Source organism: Grammomys surdaster, unplaced genomic scaffold, assembly GCF_004785775.1.
Source record: "Grammomys surdaster isolate TR1022 unplaced genomic scaffold, NIH_TR_1.0 129, whole genome shotgun sequence".
Lineage (NCBI taxonomy): Eukaryota > Metazoa > Chordata > Mammalia > Rodentia > Muridae > Grammomys > Grammomys surdaster.
In genome coordinates this window covers 2,563,787-2,574,944 of record NW_021604587.1, presented here as the reverse complement: position 1 = coordinate 2,574,944, position 11,158 = coordinate 2,563,787, and the positions used below count along the sequence as shown (strand labels likewise).

General features: G+C 41.0%; 1 protein-coding gene across 1 annotated transcript in view; it reads right to left on the bottom strand.

Moving 5' to 3' along the window:
* Ralgapa2 (Ral GTPase activating protein catalytic alpha subunit 2) overlaps window positions 1-11,158 on the bottom strand; it is a 271,739-nt gene that overhangs the window by 192,202 nt on the left and 68,379 nt on the right. The window contains exon 10 of the mRNA XM_028754273.1: window positions 6,920-7,147. Within this exon, the coding sequence (XP_028610106.1) occupies window positions 6,920-7,147 (228 nt within the window). The remainder of the gene's footprint in view (window positions 1-6,919; window positions 7,148-11,158) is intronic.

Here is an 11,158-nt window from a genome sequence, read left to right as displayed (position 1 = left end):
TCCAGGACAGCCAGGGCTACACAGAAAAACCCTGTCTTTAAAAAAAACAACAAAAAAAAAAAAAAAAGAAAGAAAGACTATATTAAAAAAAAAAGACTTTGAGGAGGAAATGCATTTGCCTGTTGCATCTCAAATTTAGGACCTAATTCTATATGAAAGGTATGCAGGACCCGACCTACTCTACCCTCAAATGACTATTTTTCAGATAAGACACTGAGCCACAGGGAACCAGAGATAATTCCCAAGGTTACAAAGTTAGTTTTAATACCACTCCTAAGTTTCACAACAAAGAACCTAAAGACAGGCAGCTATCACTTCAGAATTGGTGCATAAGATACAGAAATGTCCAGGGTGGCAGCCAGATCACATCAAATTCCAGAACATAGGAATCAGCATTATCAAAAATTCCAAAAAAAAAATAATGAATCAGTATTCTGCCATGTAACTCAATAAATATAAGAGATTAGATAAAGTACATGTTGTTTTATTCTTTCTTCTAGGATTTTAAAAAATTAACATGTTCCCCCTCTTCCCTTCTCTATCCCCTTTCCCACCCAGGTCCCTCCCTACCTCCTCATCCTGTGATTGCTTTCTTCTCCCTCTCAAGTGGTTATGGGGTGGGGAACAGGACTGAAGCCCTGAGGGCCAGCAGAAAGAATAGAAACAGGCAGCCTCAGGTGTGTGTGGCAGGGGGTAGGGGTCTCTAGAATGTACTTGAATAAGGGACCTTAGATGAAATGCCCTACAGTAAGGAAAGGGAACTTATAGAGTCCACTTTCAGTAGAAGGACAGCATCAAGAGGAGGGATGGAGTTGCCATCCCACAGTCAAAAAACGCTGACCCAGAATTGTTCCTGTCTGAAAGAACTTCAGGGACAAAAAAAGGAGAAGAGCCTGAGGAAAAGCAGGTCCAGTGACAGACCCAAATTGGGATCCAGCTTAAGGGGAGGCCCCAAGGCCTGACACTATTACTGATGCTATGATGTGCTTACAGACAGGGGCCTTTGATGACTGCCCTCCAAAAGGCCTATGAAGCAGCTGAAAGTGTCAGATGCAGATATTTACACCCAACCAATGGACAGAAGCTGGTGACCCCTGTGGTTGAATTAGGGAAAAGCTGGAAGAAGCTGGAAGAAGCTGAGGAGGAGGGCAACCCTATAGGAGGACCAGCAGTCTCAACTAACCTGGGCCCCCGAGATCTCTCAGACACTGGGCCACCAACCAGACAGCATACACCAGCTGATATGAGGCCCCCAACACATAAACAGCAGAGGACTGCCAGATCTGGTTTCAGTGGGAGAAGATGCACCTAACACTCAAGAGACTTAAGGACTCAGGGAGTAGGGAGGTCTGGTGGGGTGGGGGTGGGGAGTAGGGATATCTTTGTGGAGACAAGGGGAGTGGGGAGGAGGTATGGGATGTGGAACATTCAGAGGGTGGAACAGAAGTCTGGACTGTAAAAAAAAAGATTAAAGGATAAATTTAAAAAGAAAAGAAATTACAGAAAAGAAAAAAAATCACACAAATAAAATTAAGAAATTTTCACAGTTATACTATCAATAGTAACTATATTTGCTTTATTACATATTTATCTGTCAACTAACTCCTCTATCCTTCCTTCAATCCATTCTATTTCTTCTGTACTTCATTGGCTCATTCAATCTACAAACACTGTAGATTCTCCATCTCTAAAGTCTGACATTTGCTTATTGTATATTATTTAGAAAAACTTTACAAAAAAGAGAATATAGAGACTATTAAATCAGTTCTGACAAAACATAGACAACTGAGTAATCTAAATCTGAAATAAAGGCATAGCATATTATCCTCTTCACAAAGAGCAAGGAACACTTCTTGTATAGGGAAAAATAAAGTTATTTTAAAAATATCTCTACAAACAGCCACAACAATATGATATATAACATACTACTAAATATTATTAGAAATATACTAAGTCAATTTGAATAAAATCATAACTTAAAAAACACACATGATCCAAGGAACAGAAAAATCTAGATACCAGCTATATCAGAACCTGAAGTAAATTAAATCTCAAAACAAAACAACCCAAACTAAAAGCTGTGTGCATACAGGTGGGGCAGAAGCTAAAGCTAAAACGGAGGGAAATACAGGGGAAATCTCTAGAACACAGAAGAGAGAAAAGTAAACAGAGGCAAGAAAGGTCATGCGATGGTAAGGTCATGGGATGGGGAGCCGGACAGAGATCCAAAACTGGAACGGAGCAGTATGTAAGGACGGCTGAGCTCAGAGAACAAATCCACAGGCATCAGTCACAAAGGCAAGCAGAAGAGATACAATTTTATAGTGCAACTGCTAAAACCAAGGGCAATCTGAAAACATTAAAAGCAGCCAAAGGAGAGAAAAGAACATTTTTCCCCCAAAGGAACAAACTTCATGGTTTACAGTGACTATCAAACAGAAGACATGAAACAAAAGGCTGAAGTTATTCAGCATGCAGAGAGCACACGGCTAGTACAGCATAGATAGAACATAGCCTCCCAAAGACTATACTTCAAAAGTGAGAGCAAAAGACAGACATTTTCAGATGAGAAAATTTGTTACCAACAGTCATGAACTAAGGGAAGTACTAAAAATTATCCTTCAGACATAAAGGGAAAGTATCGAAGGTCAGAAACTTGACCAAACAAAAAGCATTTGTAGAATTCTAAATGAATAGTGTGTGTGTGTGTGTGTGTGTATGTGTGTGTGTGTGTGTATGTGCATGTTCTGAAAAGTATAGTATACATATATGCATTCATTTTATAATGTGGACTTCAAATACATAACAAAGTTCTATAAGCTGAGATGTCAGAGAGGCACGATGCTCTCTAGTTATTAAACAATTGCAGGAGAGTACAATACCTACCACATATGTAAGTACTGAAGAAAAAAGAAACAACTAGCCAAAAAAAAAATCCTCAGTACAGTGTTTGTTTGTTTTTCTATAGATTCTATGTTACATGGAAGTAGAATAAAGCTATAATTAAAAGACAGAGGTTATAATATTGTATTTAAGAAAAAGGTTTTTTTTAAATCACATGGAATTTGTAAGAGGAAATCCAAAACATATGTAAGATGCAGATAGTAAAAAGATAGAAAAATATATGTCATGCAGACACCAGAAGACAACATGTTAACACTACACAAGACAGACTTTGAGAAACATTCTATTTATAAAATTAGAAGCTGCTGTCTCTACATCAGATCACAGAAAGTCACAAGTGGACATGACTAGATCAGTGTACTGTGAGGGGCCTAGCCCCAGCAGATCCAGCTTTAACACAACCCTTACACCTAAGGCTCAGGGAACACCACAGAAGGTTTATAAATGCCAGATGACCAGGAAGTCTGCTTTGAGATTGTATCTTCTACAGTCTCAACAAAGCCTGAACAATGACATTATCAACAGAAACATCAGCAAATGTGGTAATTTGGAAAGAAGGTAATCTTATGGAGTCCCACACCGAGATAAAGAACTACAAGTAATAGATGCTGAGGGAGAATTACCCTCTCCCAGGTGGATGTCAGTTGGAAAGGAAATGGGAGAGGGAAGAGGGATACAGGGGGGCCTGCAGGGGGGTTGAAAAGGGGACAGACAGGAGATGGGTTGGAGGGAGAAAAAGGCAACAAGGAAATGGTGTCATTAAATTTTAACTTAAAAAATAAATTTAAAAAACATGAAAGCTTCTTAACAATAAACTATTCAATTCACAGGAAGGAACAGCAACTCTAATGTATACTGATGCTACAGAGAGGAAAATCTAACTAAATTAGTCTGGCTTCCTGGCTAGACTAATCACTAAGTTTGGTGATTACACAGTTGAGTAGTCAACTGCAGGTCTCCTACCAGCTTTGCTACAGAGGACAGCTTTGGCTGAAGTAACCAAATGGGTTAAATTCTCTCCTCTGAGAAAAGCTTCACTGCACTGTCTTGCTCAGGGAAAGTTGTTCTTTCAGCTATCGTCTCTGATTCTCCAGGGACAGCTGCCTTTTGGCTACCCTAGGATGAAACATGCCTGCTATACACTTTTGAACTGCAGAGTTAGCTATTCCTGGACTTTAAATGGCATGGGACATAAAGCTATTTAGTCAGCAACTTTTCTTTAAATTTTCAGAACAAACCCAGAACCTCTGGTGACTTATGGATAACAACAGTCTGTGCGTCAGAAAAGCAAACTAACCAAAATTCAGAAATAATATCATTCCTGCCAAATTCAAAGGCCTACTCATCTATGCTCATGCCCAAAATCAGTATCTATGGAGCCTTGTACCTGCAACCCCTCACAAGATGGCTTCTTTTTCTAAGACACACAGGAGCCCTCATCTTCCAACTTTTCAGCTTGTTGCCAATAAAGCGCTTCCTTTCCCATCACCTTCTCTCTTACCAGGCAGCAATGAAACATGACTTTCTGTATTGTCTTAGTCAGTGTTTCTATTGCCATGATAAGCACCATGACCAAAAGCAAGTCAGAGAGAATAAGGGTTTAATTGACTCATGCATTCCCATTGCTGTTCATTACTTAAGGAAGTCAGGACAGGAATTCAAACAGGGCAGGGACATGGAGGCAGGAGTTGATGCAGAGGCCATGAAGGAATTCAGCTTATTGGGTTGCTCCTTACGTTTCCCTCAGCATACTTTCTTATAGAACGCAAGGATGGCCCCATCCATAATGGGCAGGACCGCCCACATCAATCACTAATTAAGAAAATGCCCAGGCTTGCCTGCAGCTGAATCCTAATAAGGCATTTTGTTAACTAAGGGTCCCTTCTCTAGTTTGTGTCAAGCTGAAATGAACCTAGCCAGCACATGCAGCTATGCTGCAACTGATGCTTGTGCAAAAATACTGCAAATGCTCCAACTTTCAAAGGAAAAAAGGAACATGTATAGCTATAGCAGGATACTCTCATTAGACAGAAAACACAAACACAGAAGAGAGCTGGAAGAGAAGCCAGCTGTCACAGGCCTGTTCATTAGACCCTCCGCTTCAACCTGTCCCAGTTTTTACCTCTGTTACTTACTCTGAGGTCTGTGCAAGATCATTTCTTTACGTGATTTACTCCATCTTCTGCTGCCTCCATTCTGCTATTAAGACTATATACTGAGGTTTTCATGTCTGCTCCAATAAACATCCCAATTGTTACTATTTTTCATCTCCAATTCTATTCTCTCCTCTTCTAGTATGTATTTATATTACAGTTTCTTGCTTACTGCAAAAACGCTTATGTTTTTTAAAATGTTAAATGTACTCATGCCAAAGCTTCAACTTTAGAAACAAAGTCCAAAGTCCTTATAAAATCTTCCTGGCTCTGATTTGTATGGCGAGAAAGGTTTGGCTTATAAATTCCTAAGTGCAAGAGAGGCCTAAGATCATTCTACTCATCGAATCTCTGGCCACATGTACAAGCCTAAATAAATCAATAAATAAATCAATAAATCTACGTTCAATATTTTTAAAGAACCCAAAAAAAGAAAGAGTTTTGGAATACCTTCTTGAAGCCACTCAATCTCTCTCTCTCTCTCTCTCTCTCTCTCTCTCTCTCTCTCTCTCTCTCTCACACACACACACACACACACACACACACACACACACACAGTGACACAATATCCAACATAGTAAATACTCTAAGGCTGTGGAACCAAGGTAAAAGATTTGCTAAATACAAAACTAAAATTAAACAACCCTATACATTATGATTCCTAATCAATTTCTGATAATGATACATTTACTTACTTAGTTTTCTGAGACGAGGTCCCATATAGCCCAGGGTAATCTCAAGCTAGCCATGTAGCTGAAGCTTGGATGAAAATCCTGATCCTCCTGCTGCCACCTCCCGAATGCTGGACTTCTTGGCTTCTAATCATTGTTCAGTAGTACATTTATCCTTTACATGTTTCTAATGTAATAAAATCGGCTAGCCATAAGATGCCAGTCAAAATTGATCCCAGATGTTGCTGTGTCCTTCTAAGGAACACCAAGCAGGCTGTGAACCTCTGCCATCGCTGCAGCAGGGCTTCTGATCACTTCCTTTTCTTTCCCTTGCTCTTTCCTGTTTTCAGCTTCAGCTCTTCCCAGCTCTTCCTTTCTTACCTGAGGTATGTTATTCCAGACTCCTGGATAAAAAGCTTCTCTCTCCTTTAAGCCCTTTCTCATCCATCTCTTTTTCTCTTGTACCACAAACATACACACACACACATTCATGTCATGTAACATTACAGGGAAAGTACAGCTTTGTGAAAGTGCCTCTGGGTGATGTGAGCACTGAAGTTCTCGCACACTGGATTCACTAGGTCTACCAACTGACCCCTGAGCTGAGTTTGCTATGAGAGCATCAAAGTATTTTTGAATTTTCCATTGTTACATAGATGAAAAGAAAAATGTGGGTCAGAAAACTTGTGACAAACTAAAAGTAAGACTGGAAGAGCCATAATTTACTATGGTAATTTAGGCCAAATCATCAATACTATTGCTTACCATGTCCTAAGTAAAGCCAGAATGCTACAGTTCTGATCTGGAATGCACCAATCTTCTCTTGGGCCCATGTGTGACTTAGTCCTGGCTTGGCACTACTGGGAAGTGGCATAAATTTAGGAAGTATGACCTAGTGGGTCATGTCAGAGTGTGCCCTCAAAGAAGACTATAGGACTCCAATCTCTTGATCTCTCCTTTTCTCATCCATCAATGAACAAGCCTCACCTGCTCCCTGTTCCTACTTTAATATACTGCCCTGCCAAAGACCCAGAGCAACAGGACCAAGTGACCTAGGACTAAGACCCTTGGAACTGAGACAAAATACACCTCCTATATTTACAATGATGCCCCTGCACATGTGTTAGAACAACGGGAAGCTAACAAGAACAAAGATGACGTCAACTTTATGACTGTATAACACACACTGACCTGTCGAAATACTTCATTCACAAAATTCACATAACCCCGTGTTGACAGAAGGATCCTCTGCACCATTTCATACACTGTCCGGTGCTCCTCTTCAATGCTACAAAGACTGGAGTTGCTGAGTCTTCGGTCAGACAAGGTGCTGCTGTTAGAATGGCTTTTGTCCTGCTCTGTGGATCCAGCACCATCCAGCTCTGGCACCTTCTCTTGTATTGCACCACCACCAACAGTCTGAAAAATGCCATCACAGATCTCAGCAATCCACATCCTCATTCACAAGCACCTAGCAAAATGTGAGTCTGGTCTTGCTTGTTACCTTTTGGGTTTTGTGAATGTTGTGGGACTAGAGAAGGAATCCACAATCTCATAAATGTGAGCATGTGCTCTGCCACTGATCCACACCCTCCACCCGGGTCTTGCCTTGTGTCCAAGAACTCTGATTACCACCAGCTGCACTATAGACGGTGAACATCAGCCGTTGTCTCAAGCATGGGCACCTGAACCTCTACTTACCAATTTCCTAATTAACCAGATAATCCTTTCTCAGCTCAGTGACTTTAACAGGAAAGCTACTAAGTTATTTCAGGGAAGAGGACTGTGAAATCTTGTCAGCTAAAATGTTTAATTTGCATTTGTGAAATCACAGAATAAGTTGATGTGTAAGTGCAATGTGTGCCATCATCACACCAGGGCTCTGTACTTACACACTTACTCTGTTATCACAGAGGTGTGAAAACTTGGGAGACTGCTTATCTTGGGACCATTAATTGGGTTATTTTTGCTTATTTCTTTTAGTCCCTGGGCCTTAAATAGACTGACTAACTTTATGAAAGAACAGATAAATAATTTGGTAGCAAAACCTATTCAGATACATTATCATAAGTTAGCTATGGAGGACCACGAGACTCAAGATGAAGTTGTTAGTCTATCCAGGGTGATCCCGAAACCCATCTCCACCCAACCTAAAAGAGGGGACTTCCGCCCCTAGACCAAGCAAAGAGGGGCCACCCAGAACCCCCTCTGACTGGCAATCTGAATTCTTGCTTAGGCTGCGAGGCTAAGCACTGCCAGGGAATATAAATAAAAGTTAAAAATATCCCTTTGGGTTCCCTGAGGGACAAGCCTGACTGCATAGGGGTTGATGTCAAAAGTATCCCCTCTCCAGAAAAAAGACATTGGGACAGGTATGGCCCTCATGCCTCACTGGACAAATACATGGGGACCGGAGCCATTACAAAATCCCCTTCAATTACTGGAGGTCAGGCCTCTATCCCTGCCTTCAAAAGATTAGAATCTCCACAGCTCTTCTATTCTTAGAGAAGGGAGGAGATGTCGGGGCAGCCCTGCTTATACACTGAAGGCCTAAAATCAGCCATAGGCCAAAATCAGCAATAGGCATGTCATACACATATACTAACACCAAGTCTTGGGTCTTTGTGGAAAAATATTGAAACAGATGGCTATAAGCTATTGTAAACAGGCAGCTTTTGTGGAAATTTACCAGCCTGAGTAGTCATAGACCTTGTAAATAGGTAGCCTTGGTGGATAATACCAACTTAGATAAGGATAAGTGAATCATAGACAGAGTCATAGTGACCTGTCCCCTTGAACCTTCACCCAGCAGATACTCTGTTCTGAAAGATATCTGTACTCCCCCTGAACACCCACGCTCCAATGTCATCCCCTTCCCCACGTCCTGCCTTTTTGTGTTTATAACCCCTGTGTGAATAAGTAAAAATTATGATTTGATTTAAAAAAAAAAAAAGCGCAGAGAATCACCCGGCCCAGGCTCAAAAGGCTGGCAGTTAACATTTTCCATCTCTTAAAACATTGTCCTTGGAGGCCCCAGTGGCCACATAAGAAATCCAATGACCTTGTTAGTAAGGCAGCATAGACTAGTTCCAGATAAGCCAGCTCTCTCTCCAATTAACACTAGCAGGCTTGTGGATGAAGTCACCTTAGATCCTACAGACCAACCATCCACCAGCTAAAGATCACCACTCAAGGGCCCATGAAATATATTAGACATATCAAGCCAAATTCCATCCCACAAAGTAAAAAGAAAACATAATGTTAAAGGGATTCTGCTTTAAGACACTAAGTTTTGAGGTGGTTTATATTATAGCAATGAAATAATTAAACTAGCATGAAGAATTATGTAGCATCAAGTCATGTATACATAAGCTCCAGACCTAAGAAGACTGCTTAGTGGGTAAAGCACTTGCTGTACAATCATGAAGAACTGCCTCTAGAAGGAGACCTAGCTCTCATGCACCAGAATCAAGCTGGAATTTGAAGTTGTTGTTGGCATGAGACCACCCTGAGAGTCAATACAGAGACAATGTTTAGTCCTCTGGTACACGCAGAAGACTTATCAGTGAAACAACCAACCTACCAGTACCAGGGCAGCACTACCATGGATCAGAAAACCACACAGTGCCACTTATTCCTTACCTCAAACTCTCTGCCACCCTGGTGTCCTCTGAACCCTGCATACTGAGAGACAGGTATTTTCAGGGTCAGTCTAAATATGGACACCCACTACCCATGAAGTGACTCTTAAGAGCAGGGCATGTCTAAATTGTTTTGTTGGTGATGCCTAAGTGTGATACCACTCGGTTCCTCTATCCTGATCTGCCAACATGATCAGCACATCCTATCACTGCCTCTGCAAAGTTCAAGAACAACAGAGAATACTGTAGCAGGAGTCAACTGACAAATGTACAAAATTCTTCAGAGTTGTCAGCTTGTTTACGTCACTGCTCTACCTATTCATCCCATAGGCCTGTGGATCATTTGGAGAACTGTCTCAAAATTAGTAAAAGTGATGTTTTATTAATATAACTAAAGAGCTATAAAAACAAATATGCTCAGCTGCCTTGTATCTCAATTTTTTTTTAAATCCCTTATAGACACAGGACTAACTAACCATGGACTACAACCTCCAAAAGTATTGTTTTCAGTTGACTATTTCAGGTATCTTTGCCACAGTAACAAAGAGCCAACTAACAATGGAACAAGAAAGTCTGTTAGGCCCAGATTTACCTAGTGCTAGGAAAGCTAAGTCTAGAGCACACATCATTAGCTGGTTTTTCCCTCTGTCAAAACCACTAGTTCTAGACCAAAAAAAGGACTTGGTTTCACTTGGGAAACCGGAAACCAAAAAACTCTACATATATAGCAAAAATACTTTGTAGCAAAAATGTGAATTCTATTGTGAAATGGAACTTTAAAGTATATTTCTAAAGTCTTTTATAGAACTAGTATATTGTTTGAAAACAATTTTGATCACCTTGATAAGGACAGTAGTTTTTTTGTTGTTTTGTTTGTTTTGACACAGGGTCTCTCTACATGTTCCAACTGTCCTGGAACATGTTTTGTAGACCAGGCTGGTCTCAAACTCAAGGAGATTCACCTGCCCTGCCTCCGGAGGACTAGGATTAAAGGTGTCCACCACCACACCTAGCTCACTCATTTTAAATGTAAAGAATATCACAGTTCAAATTTGAAATAAAAACTTTGAGGAGACAAATACATTCATTACTGTTTTCATTTCATCTTCTTTCAAAGTATAAAGTTGAGGGGTTTTGGCTTGTTTTGAACTATCTCTCAGCAAGCCCTTTGTTATCTTACTGTACTTCAATCCCCGAGATTCTTTTGAAAACAAGTTTGCCCTCTAGGTCTCCAGTGAGCTCGCTACAATGAATCCACAGGCTATAAACTGCTTGGTGCTCCTCCTTCTAACAAGACATCAATGACCTTGAAATACAGCAACTTCTGATCTGCCTCCTCCAGCGTATACATTTTTCCAGCTTGGAGCAATGTCCTATTTCTGGAGCCTTCTTGACATCAGCAAACCTTCAATAAGTGCACTACACTTGCTGGCCCTGTTCTTAGGGACAAGAAACAACAATAACCAACCCACACGAAGCCATGACCTCTCAGTGATGCGACTGATCTCTAATCTCTGAAAACAGTAGTGCTCTTCCAAGTACATACACTGAAGGCCCTCCTACCTGAGGAGTCCTTTCTGAAGGCCTCAGAGAAAGGTCAATTTCACTTTAGGAACAGAATCATAAAGTAACAACTGCCCCAGGAGCCTGAGCTGCTGGCCCAAGTCTTTCCTGAGATGCCAGACACTGCATGACAGCATGAGCCCTCTCCATTGGCCACATCTACAAAACATAGGGCCTTCCAACTGGTGACTGGTGACAGAAAGGCAAGACCCTGTGCCTGTGCTCA